The sequence below is a fragment of the Nerophis ophidion genome, linkage group LG08 (assembly GCF_033978795.1).
Source record: "Nerophis ophidion isolate RoL-2023_Sa linkage group LG08, RoL_Noph_v1.0, whole genome shotgun sequence".
Taxonomy (NCBI): Eukaryota; Metazoa; Chordata; class Actinopteri; order Syngnathiformes; family Syngnathidae; genus Nerophis; species Nerophis ophidion.
This window is the reverse complement of record NC_084618.1, coordinates 19,798,531-19,810,828: the sequence shown is the minus strand read 5'-3', so window position 1 is coordinate 19,810,828 and position 12,298 is coordinate 19,798,531. Positions and strand designations below refer to the sequence as shown.

The 12,298-nt window shown below is 40.8% G+C and overlaps 1 protein-coding gene across 2 annotated transcripts in view; it reads right to left on the bottom strand.

The window, feature by feature from the left end:
- Nucleotides 1-12,298, bottom strand: part of si:dkey-106l3.7 (uncharacterized) — a 16,004-nt gene extending 3,706 nt beyond the window's left edge. The window contains exons 1-5 of one of the 2 annotated variants that reach the window (XR_009807780.1): nucleotides 11,765-12,298; nucleotides 7,203-7,343; nucleotides 6,985-7,085; nucleotides 6,819-6,916; nucleotides 1-10 (exon numbers count right to left, since the gene is read on the bottom strand). The exon at nucleotides 1-10 is cut by the window's left edge and continues 76 nt beyond it. Coding sequence is in view for 1 of the 2 variants with exons in the window: in XM_061907961.1 (XP_061763945.1) it covers nucleotides 1-10; nucleotides 6,819-6,916; nucleotides 6,985-7,085; nucleotides 7,189-7,343; nucleotides 11,765-12,256 (856 nt within the window). In the remaining variant the exon portion in view is untranslated. Of the gene's footprint in view, nucleotides 11-6,818; nucleotides 6,917-6,984; nucleotides 7,086-7,188; nucleotides 7,344-11,764 lie in introns of both variants that reach the window. The other variant, XM_061907961.1, reaches the window with a different exon arrangement.

The window sequence follows — 12,298 nt, the reverse complement described above, 5'->3', positions numbered from 1 at the left end:
GTGTTGCCTCCTATTTTCAACACACAACAAACAAACATCAACAACATTTTGTTATTATGTATTTTTACACACAATAACAACATCAATAAATAAACAACATCATCAAAAATTGTTGTATTTCATTCACACAATAACAGTCAGTCCTTACCAGTCTCCTATACCTCTTTCACCTGTCCTTCACCTGTCTTCTATACCTGTCTTTCATCTGTATTTAACCTGTCCTTCACCTGTCTTCTATACCTGTCTTTCACCTGTCATTTACCTGTCCTTCACATGTCTTCTACACCTGTCATTTACCTGTATTTAACCTGTCCTTCACATGTCTCCTACACCTGTCTTTCACCTGTCATTCCCATGTTTCCTATACCTGTCTTTCACCTGTTATTTACCCGTCTTTCACATGTCTCCTATACCTGTCTTTCATCTGTCTTTGACCTGTCCTTCACCTGTCTCCTATACCTGTCTTTCACCTGTATTTAACGTGTCTTTCACCTGTCTTTTACGTGTCATTTATCTGTATTTTACCCATCTCCTATAAATGTTTTACCCGTCATTTACCTGTCATTTAGCTATATTTTAGCTGTCTCCTATACCTGTTTTTATCCAACTTTTACCTTTCCTTTACCTGTCTTTGATCTGTCCTTTACCTGTCATTTACCTCTCGTTGACCTATCTCTTATACCTGTCATTTACCTGTCTCTGATCTGTCCTTACCTGTCTTTTACCTGTAATTTACCTGTCATTTACCTATAGTTTATCTATCTCTTATACCTGTCTTTTACCTGTCTTTTACAATTCCTTTACCAGTCTTGTACCTGTCCTTACCATCCATCCATCATCTTCCGCTTATCCGAGGTCGGGTCGCGGGGGCAGCAGCCTAAGCAGGGAAGCCCAGACTTCCCTATCTCCAGCCACTTCGTTTAGCTCTTCCCGGGGGATCCCGAGGCGTTCCCAGGCCAGCCGGGAGACATAGTCTTCCCAACGTGTCCTGGGTCTTCCCCGTGGCCTCCTACCAGCTGGACGTGCCCTAAACACATCCCTAGGGAGGCGTTCGGGTGGCATCCTGACCAGATGCCCGAACCACTTCATCTGGCTCCTCTCGATGTGGAGGAGCAGCGGCTTTACGTTGAGCTCCTCCCGGATGGCAGAGCTTCTCACCCTATCTCTAAGGGAGAGCCCCGCCACCCGGCGGAGGAAACTCATTTAGGCCGCTTGTACCCGTTATCTTATCCTTTCGGTCATGACCCAAAGCTCATGACCATAGGTGAGGATGGGAACGTAGATCGACCGGTAAATTGAGAGCTTTGCCTTCCGGCTCAGCTCCTTCTTCACCACAACGGATCGATACAACGTCCGCATTACTGAAGACGCCGCACCGATCCGCCTGTCAATCTCACGATCCACTCTTCCCCCACTCGTGAACAAGACTCCTAGGTACTTGAACTCCTCCACTTGGGGCAGGGTCTCCTCCCCGGAGATGGCACTCCAACCTTTTCCGGGCGATAACCATGGACTTGGACTTGGAGGTGCTGATTCTCATTCCGGTCGCTTCACACTCGGCTGCGAACCGATCCAGTGAGAGCTGAAGATCCCGGCCAGATGAAGCCATCAGGACTACATCATCTGCAAAAAGCAGAGACCTAATCCCGTGGCCACCAAACCGGAACCCCTCAACGCCTTGGCTGCGCCTAGAAATTCTGTCCATAAAAGTTATGAACAGAATCGGTGACAAAGGACAGCCTTGGCGGAGTCCAACCCTCACTGGAAACGTGTCCGACTTACTGCCAGCAATGCGGACCAAGCTCTGATACTGATCATACAGGGAGCGGACCGCCACAATAAGACAGTCCGATACCCCATACTCTCTGAGCACTCCCCACAGGACTTCCCGAGGGACACGGTCGAATGCCTTCTCCAAGTCCACAAAGCACATGTAGACTGGTTGGGCAAACTCCCCTGCACCCTCAAGAACCCTGCCGAGAGTATAGAGCTGGTCCACAGTTCCACGACCAGGACGAAAACCACACTGTTCCTCCTGAATCCGAGGTTCGACTATCCGGCGAAGCCTCTTCTCAAGTACACCTGAATAAACCTTACCGGGAAGGCTGAGGAGTGCGATCCCACGATAGTTGGAACACACCCTCCGGTCCCCCTTCTTAAGGAGAGGGACCACCACCCCGGTCTGCCAATCCAGAGGTACCGCCCCCGATGTCCACGCGATGCTGCAGAGTCTTGTCAACCAAGACAGCCCCACAGCATCCAGAGCCTTAAGGAACTCCGGGCGGATCTCATCCACCCCCGGGGCCTTGCCGCCGAGGAGCTTTTTAACTACCTCAGCGACCTCAGCCCCAGAAATAGGAGAGTCCACCACAGATTCCCCAGGCACCGCTTCCTCAAAGAAAGACGTGTTGGTGGGATTGAGGAGGTCTTCGAAGTATTCCTTCCACCTACCCACAACATCCGCAGTTGAGGTCAGCAGAACACCATCCGCACCATACACGGTGTTGATAGTGCACTGCTTCCCCTTCCTGAGGCGCCGTATGGTGGTCCAGAATCGCTTCGAAGCCGTCCGGAAGTCGTTTTCCATGGCTTCCCCGAACTCTTCCCATGTCCGAGTTTTAGCCTCCGCGACCGCTAAAGCTGCACACCGCTTGGCCCGTCGGTACCCGTCCACTGCCTCCGGAGTCCTATGAGCCAAAAGAACCCGATAGGACTCCTTCTTCAGCTTGACGGCATCCTTCACTGCTGGTGTCCACCAACGGGTTCTGGGATTACCGCCACGACAGGCACCAACAACCTTGCGGCCACAGCTCCAATCAGCCGTCTCGACAATAGAGGTTCGGAAGTTGGTCCACTCGGACTCAATGTCCCGCACCTCCCTCGTGACATGTTCAAAGTTCTCCCGGAGGTGTGAATTGAAACTCTCTCTGACAGGAGACTCTGCCAGACGTTCCCAGCAGACCCTCACAATGCGCTTGGGCCTGCCAGGTCTGTCCGGCATCCTCCCCCACCATCGCAGCCAACTCACCACCAGGTGGTGATCGGTAGAAAGCTCCGCCCCTCTCTTCACCCGAGTGTCCAAAACATGAGGCCGCAAATCCGATGACACAACTACAAAGTCGATCATGGAACTGCGGCCTAGGGTGTCCTGGTGCCAAGTGCACATATGGACACCCTTATGTTTGAACATGGTGTTTGTTATGGACAATCCGTGACGAGCACAAAAGTCCAATAACAAAACACCACTCGGGTTTAGATCCGGGCGACCATTCTTCCCAATCACGCCTCTCCAGGTTTCACTGTCGTTGCCAACATGAGCGTTGAAGTCTCCCAGTAGGACAAGGGAATCACCCGGAGGAGCACTTTCCAGTACTCCCTCGAGTGTACCCAAAAAGGGTGGGTATTCTGAACTGCTGTTTGGTGCATAAGCACAAACAACAGTCAGGACCCGTCCCCCCACCCGAAGGCGAAGGGAAGCTACCCTCTCGTCCACTGGGTTGAACTCAAACGTGCAGGCCTGTCCTTACTTGTCTCCTATACCTGTCTTTTACCAGTAATTTACCTATAGTTTACCTATCCCTTATACCTGTCCTTACCTGTCATTTACCCTATAGTTTACCTATCTTTATACCTGTCCTTTACCAGTCATTTACCTATAGTTGACCTGTCTCTTATACTTGTCCTATACCTGTCTTTGATCTGTCCTTACCTGTTTCCTATACCTGTCTTTACCCGTTGCTACCAGTCGTTTACCTGTTTTTGATCTGTTCTAACCTGTTTCCTATACCTGTTTTTTTTAACCTGTAATTTACCAATAGTTTACCTATGTCTTATACCTGTCCTTTACCTATCTTTTACCTTTCCTTTACCAGTCTTGTACCTGTCCTTACCTGTCTCCTATACCTGTCTTTTACCTGTCATTTACCTGTCTTTTACGTTTCCGTTACCAGTCTTTAACCTGTCCTTACATGTCTCCTATACCTGTCTTTTACATTTCCTTTACCAGTCTTTTACCTGTCCTTACCTGTCATTTACCAATAGTTTACCTATCTTTCATACCTGTCCTTTACATGTCCTTTACCTTTCCTTTACCTATAGCTTACCTCTCTCTTATACCTGTCCTTTACCAGTCTTGTACCTGTCCTTACCTTACTCCTATACCTGTCTTGTACCTTTAATTTACATGTATTTTACTTGTCATTTAGCTATAGTTTACCTATCTCTTATACCTGTCCTTTACCTGTCTCTGATCTGTCTTTACCTGTTTCCTACACCTGTCTTTTACCTGTCATTTACCTGTAATTTACCAATAGTTTACCTATGTCTTATACCTGTCCTTTACCTGTCTTTTACCTTTCCTTTACCAGTCTTGTACCTGTCCTTACCTGTCTCCTATACCTGTCTTTTACCTGTCATTTACCTGTCTTTTACGTTTCCGTTACCAGACTTTTACCTGTCCTTACCTGTCTCCTATACCTGTCTTTTACATTTCCTTTACCAGTCTTTTACTTGTCCTTACCTGTCATTTACCAATAGTTTACCTATTTTTCATACCTGTCCTTTACATGTCCTTTACCTATAGCTTACCTCTCTCTTACACCTGTCCTTTACCAGTCTTGTACCTGTCATTACCTTACTCCTATACCTGTCTCGTACCTTTAATTTACATGTATTTTACTTGTCATTTAGCTATAGTTCACCTATCTCTTATACCTGTCCTTTACCTGTCTCTGACCTGTCTTTACCTGTTTCCTATATCTGTCTTTTACCTGTCATTTACCTGTAATTTACCAATAGTTTACCTATGTCTTATACCTGTCCTTTACCTGTCTTTTACCTTTCCTTTACCAGTCTTGTACCTGTCCTTACCTGTCTCCTATACCTGTCTTTTACATTTCCTTTACCAGTCTTTTAGCTGTCCTTACCTGTCATTTACCAATAGTTTACCTATCTTTCATACCTGTCCTTTACATGTCCTTTACCTTTCCTTTACCTATAGCTTACCTCTCTCTTATACCTGTCCTTTACCAGTCTTTTACCTGTCCTTACCTGTCATTTACCAATAGTTTACCTATCTTTCATACCTGTCCTTTACATGTCCTTTACCTTTCCTTTACCTATAGCTTACCTCTCTCTTATACCTGTCCTTTACCAGTCTTGTACCTGTCCTTACCTTACTCCTATACCTGTCTTGTACCTTTAATTTACATGTATTTTACTTGTCATTTAGCTATAGTTTACCTATCTCTTATACCTGTCCTTTACCTGTCTCTGATCTGTCTTTACCTGTTTCCTACACCTGTCTTTTACCTGTCATTTACCTGTAATTTACCAATAGTTTACCTATGTCTTATACCTGTCCTTTACCTGTCTTTTACCTTTCCTTTACCAGTCTTGTACCTGTCCTTACCTGTCTCCTATACCTGTCTTTTACCTGTCATTTACCTGTCTTTTACGTTTCCGTTACCAGACTTTTACCTGTCCTTACCTGTCTCCTATACCTGTCTTTTACATTTCCTTTACCAGTCTTTTACTTGTCCTTACCTGTCATTTACCAATAGTTTACCTATTTTTCATACCTGTCCTTTACATGTCCTTTACCTATAGCTTACCTCTCTCTTACACCTGTCCTTTACCAGTCTTGTACCTGTCATTACCTTACTCCTATACCTGTTTCGTACCTTTAATTTACATGTATTTTACTTGTCATTTAGCTATAGTTTACCTATCTCTTATACCTGTCCTTTACCTGTCTCTGACCTGTCTTTACCTGTTTCCTATATCTGTCTTTTACCTGTCATTTACCTGTAATTTACCAATAGTTTACCTATGTCTTATACCTGTCCTTTACCTGTCTTTTACCTTTCCTTTACCAGTCTTGTACCTGTCCTTACCTGTCTCCTATACCTGTCTTTTACATTTCCTTTACCAGTCTTTTACCTGTCCTTACCTGTCATTTACCAATAGTTTACCTATCTTTCATACCTGTCCTTTACATGTCCTTTACCTTTCCTTTACCTATAGCTTACCTCTCTCTTATACCTGTCCTTTACCAGTCTTGTACCTGTCCTTACCTTACTCCTATACCTGTCTTGTACCTTTAATTTACATGTATTTTACTTGTCATTTAGCTATAGTTTACCTATCTCTTATACCTGTCTCTGATCTGTCTTTACCTGTTTCCTACACCTGTCTTTTACCTGTCATTTACCTGTAATTTACCAATAGTTTACCTATGTCTTATACCTGTCCTTTACCTGTCTTTTACCTTTCCTTTACCAGTCTTGTACCTGTCCTTACCTGTCTCCTATACCTGTCTTTTACCTGTCTTTTACGTTTCCGTTACCAGACGTTTACCTGTCCTTACCTGTCTCCTATACCTGTCTTTTACATTTCCTTTACCAGTCTTTTACTTGTCCTTACCTGTCATTTACCAATAGTTTACCTACCTTTCATACCTGTCCTTTACATGTCCTTTACCTTTCCTTTACCTATAGCTTACCTCTCTCTTATACCTGTCCTTTACCAGTCTTGTACCTGTCCTTACCTTACTCCTATACCTGTCTTGTACCTTTAATTTACATGTATTTTACTTGTCATTTAGCTATAGTTTACCTATCTCTTATACCTGTCCTTTACCTGTCTCTGATCTGTCTTTACCTGTTTCCTACACCTGTCTTTTACCTGTCATTTACCTGTAATTTACCTATAGTTTACCTATCTTTTATACCTGTCCCTTGCCTTTCCTTTACCAGTCTTGTACCTGTCCTTATATGTCTCCTATACCTGTCTTTTACCCATTGTTATCAGTCTTTTACCTGTCTCTGCAACCTGGGGTTCTGCCTCCTGTAGTATGGCTCCACCTGGTCTGGCAGGTTGTGTGTGCTGAGCTGCTGCCCCCTGGGGGCCTCGTGTTCTGTTGAAAGCAACATTTGCTGAGCCGCTTCCTCTTAAAGACAGTGCGCGTGAAAGCCGCAGTCTCACCGAGCGACGCCAGCGTGTTGTCCGACGACGACCTCTGGTGAAGATGTCTGTGAGGGTCTTGCAGCAAGTCGGCGTCGTCGTCGTGGAAGGAAACGATGACGCTGACGGGGCGGAGCGCCGGGACGCCGGCATTAAAGGAGCCGTAAGAGGAAGTGGTTGAGCAGCGTGAGCAGCGTGAGCAGCGTGAGCAGCGGGTGAACTCACCTGTCTGCGCGTACCTGGCTGGAAAGGACGTCCATGTCCGCCTGTGGGCGTCGGCTGAGGAGCTTCTTTCTGGCCAGCTTTTCCAACTCCCGACACACCTCCTCCAGGTGGACAAAGCCCGGACTCGGACCTTCGGACGCCGCCTGGCGTAGACCCTGAGACGCCATGACGCCAAGTCGGTTGGAAAGAAGGACATTTTGTCTTAGGTGCTAACATGCTAACTTGACAGGTTAATCTACAGGAATGGCAACAGCGGGGAGAGACACTAAAGAAGCTAACGCTAACATACATAGGCGCTAAATAAACAAGTTAACACCTCGACTTTGTCGCGTACTGGAAAGTTTGCACAAATAAAGAGTGTACAGTTAGCAGGAAAAGCTAACCTCTAAAGGCCTAGTGGCCACATATGTGGACGGCACCTTTTAGCTCTTATTTCCAAAATTGTGTACACTACTGAATTGTGGTATGATTTAGTTTGCACAAACACATGAAACCAAACAAATAAAATATTTAATTTGTACAAATACATGAAAATATTTAAAATATTTAGTTCGTACAAACATCTGAAAATAAACAATTTAAATATTTACTTTGTACAAACGTCTGAAAATAAAGAATTGAAATATTCAATTTGTACAAACAAACGAAAATAACCAATTTAAATATTTAGTTTGTATAAACATCTGAAAAATTAACTTATTTAGTTATTGAATTTGTACAAATATCCAAAAATAAACGTAATCAAATATTTATTTTGTACAAACACATCAAAATAAACCATTTAAATATTTAGTTTGTACAAACGTCTAAAAAATAAACTTATTTAAATAATTAGTTCGTAAAAATATCTAAAAATAAACGTATTTTAATATTTAGTTCGTGCAAACTTCTGAAAATGAATGTATTTAAATAATTAGTTTGTACAAACACATGAAAATAAATAAAGTTAAAAATGTAGTCTGTACAAACACCTGAAATTAAACCTAATTTAAATAATTATTTTGTACAAACATCTAAAAAATTAACTTATTTAGTTATTTAGTTTGTACAAATATCTAAAAATAAACATAATCAAATATTTAGTCTGTACAAACACATGAAAATAAACCATTTAAATATTTAGTTTGTACAAACGTCTAAAAAATAAACGTATTTAAATATTTAGTTTGTAAAAATATCTAGAAATAAACTTATTTTAATATTTAGTTTGTGCAAATTTCTGAAAATGAATGTATTTAAATAGTTAGTTTGTACAAACATCTGAAAATAAATTAAGTTAAATATTTAGTCCGTACAAACACCTGAAATTAAACATAATTCAAATAATTATTTTGTACAAACATCTAAAAAAGTTACTTATTTAGTTACTTAGTTGTACAAATATCTAAAATAAACGGAATTAAATATTTAGTTTGTACCAACACATGAAAATAAACTATTTATATATTTAGTCTGTAAAAACGTCTAAAAAAAATAAACTTATTTAAATAATTAGTTCGTAAAAACATCTAAAAATGAACTTATTTTATTATTTAGTTTGTGCAAACTTCTGAAAAAAAAAGTATTTAAATAATTAGTTTGTACAAACACATGGAAATAAATGAAGTTAAATATGTAGTTTGTACAAACACCTGAAATTAAACATAATTTAAGTAATTATTTCGTACAAAAATTTAAAAATAAACTTTTTTAAATATTTATTTTGTACAAACATGAAAATAAACATTGTTTAAATATTTCGTTTCTACACACGCATGAAAATAAACTATTTAAATATTTAGTTTGTACAAACATCTAAAAAATAAACTTATACAAAAAATTAGTTTGTACAACCTTCTAAAATAATATTTATTTAAATAATTAGTTTGTAAAAAACACATAAAAATTAACTTATTTAAATATTTAGATTGTGCGAACATCCCCAAAAATATATTTAAATATTTAGTTTGTGCAAACATAAAAAAAAAAGAGTAATTATTTACTTTGTGCAAATATTTAAAAATAAACTATTTAAAAATGTAGTTTGTACAAAAAACTAACAAAATAACCAATTTAAATATTTAGTTTGTCCAAACATCTGAAAATAAACATCATTCAAATATTTAGTTTGTACAAACACATGAAAATAAACATCATGTAAATATTAAGTTTGTAAAAGCATTTCAAAATAAACATATTTAAACACTTCGAACACAACACCAGACCTTTAGGACCAAAACGAGGTCATATTTGTCTTTAGGTCTTGTTGGAGGAAATCCTAATTATGAATCAAATTAGCACACCAATGATTAGCAGTAATGTGAAGATGTGACTATATGTATACGTATATATAAAAATGTATACGTATATACATATAAATAGATATATATACGTATATACATCTATATGTGTATATACATATATATATACGTGTATATGTATACTTTTATATATGTATATATACGTATAAATGTGTATACATATATATGTTTGTATATGTATGTATATATATACGTATATATGTATTTGTATACATGTATACATATAAGTATATATGTATACACATATATATACATATCTGTATATATACGTATACATGTATACATATATATATATTGTACATATCTATATGCATGCATGTATATATACACATATGTAGGTTCTGTATGAAAACCAACTGAAATAAAGGTCTAGGCAGGAAGTAAACAGGATATGTCCGACCAGTAGAACCTGATTGGTTAGTTAGTTTGGCTTTACTCCAACTTAGTTACTGACACTTGTGTACAAAAAAAAAAGAAAAAAAAAAGTTTATTCCAATAAACACATTCACATCCAAGAAAGGAATAAATATGTCTATAAAATATATATTAAATATACAAACCCCGTTTCCATATGATTTGGGAAATTGTGTTAGATGTAAATATAAACGGAATATCCAATCATTTTCAACCCATATTCAGTTGAATGCGCTACAAAGACAAGATATTTGATGTTCAAACTCATAAACTTTTTTTTTTTTTTGCAAATAATAATTAACTTAGAATTTCATGGCTGCAACACGTGCCAAAGTAGTTGGGAAAGGGCATGTTCACCACTGTGTTACATCACCTTTTCTTTTAACAACACTCAATAAATGTTTGGGAACTGAGGAAACCAATTATTGAAGCTTTGAAAGTGGAATTATTTCCCATTCTTGCTTGATGTACAGCTTCAGTTGTTCAACAGTCCAGGGTCTTGTTGTCGTATTTTACGCTTCATAATGCGCCACACATTTTCGATGGGAGACAGGTCTGGCTTGCAGGCGGGCCAGGAAAGTACCCGCACTCTTTTACTACCAAGCCACGCTGTTGTAACACGTGGCTTGGCATTGTTTTGCTGAAATAAGCAGGGGCGTCCATGATAACGTTGCTCGGATGACAAAATTTTTGCTCCAAAACCTTTATGGACCTTTCAGCATTAATGGTGCCTTCACAGATGTGTAAGTTACCCATGCCTTGGGCACTAATGCACCCCCATACCATCACAGATGCTGGCTTTTGAACTTTGCGCCTACAACAATCCGGATGGTTGTTTTCCTCTTTGTTCCGGAGGACACCACGTCTACAGTTTCCAAATATAACTTGGAATGTGGACTCGTCAGACCACAGAACACTTTTCCACTTTGCATCAGTCCATCTTAGATGAGCTCGGGCCCAGCGAAGCCGGCGGCGTTCCTGGGTGTTGTTAATAAATGGGTTTGGCTTTCAATAGCAGAGTTTTAACTTGCACTTACAGATGTAGCGACCAACTGTAGTTACTGACAGTGGTTTTCTGAAGTGTTCCTGAGCCCATGTAGTGATATCCTTTACATACTGATGTCGGTTTTTGATGCAGTACCACCTGAGAGATCAAAGGTCCGTAATATCATCACTTACGTGCAGTGATTTCTCCTGATTCTCTGAACCTTTTGATGATTTTACGGACCGTAGATGGTAAAATTCCTAAATTCCTTGCAATAGCTCGTTGAGAAATGTTGTTCTAAAACTGTTCGACAATTTGCTTACAAAGTGGTGACCCTCGCCCCATCCTTGTTTGTGAATGACTTAGCATTTCATGGAAGCTGTTTTTATACCCGATCACGGCACCCACCTGTTCCCAATTAGCCCGCACACCTGTGGGATGTTCCAAATAAGTGTTTGATGAGCATTCCTCAACTTTATCGGTATTTGTTTCCACCTTTCCCAACTTTTTTGTCATGTGTTGCTGGCATCAAATTCTAAAGTTAGTGATTTTTATCAGTTTGAACATCAAATATGTTGTGTTTGTAGCATATTAGACTGAATATGGGTTGAAAATGATTTGCAAATCATTGTATTCCGTTTATATTTACATCTAACACAATTTCCCAACTCATATGAAAACGGGGTTTGTATATTTAATATATATTAAAAATATATAAAATATATCAAAGTTCAAGTTTCTGGTGGATGATGTTGTATTGTTGACATGTGGGCTGACTGGTTTGTGACTCTCATGACAAGTGTGTGTGTGTGTGTGTGTGGTAGTTTTACGAGTTGAGCAAGTCAAAGCCCGTCTTTGAGGCGTCAGTATGTCTTACCTGCTCCTTGTCGCCGCTCAAAGAGAAGATTCTGGTCCCAGGGTTCTGGTGGAGCAGTTTGTGGGAGCGTGAGTGGACCCCCTCTAACCTCTGCATGGAGGTCCTGGCGTACCTTGACGGGGCGTCAGGGCGGTGGCTCTGTCGCCTGGATTCGATCCTCTGGAGGGCGTTCTTCAGACTGGGGGACCCTGAGGTGGAGTTTGAGCCGAAGTCCACGAGGGAGCCGGAAGAAGGCAGCGACATAGATCCTAAGGATGAAAAAGATCTGAAGCTGTCGGTGGGGTCCATGGCGTCCACCTCAGGAGATGCGGGCCCCCAGGTGTCCGTGCTGGCCGTCTCCACTCCGGAGTCCACGGACTCTGCTCGCGCTGCTCGGTCCAGGTGAGAAGGAGACGATAAAGGTGTGGGTGAGTCCTCGGTCTCGTCGGCCTCTGGAATTTGGTTCGCCACCCAAGCCTCCATCATGTTCCCGAAGTTCCTGTAAAGATTCATGCTGGGCACGTCTGAGAGTGCTTAGGTCGACTTCAAATATGC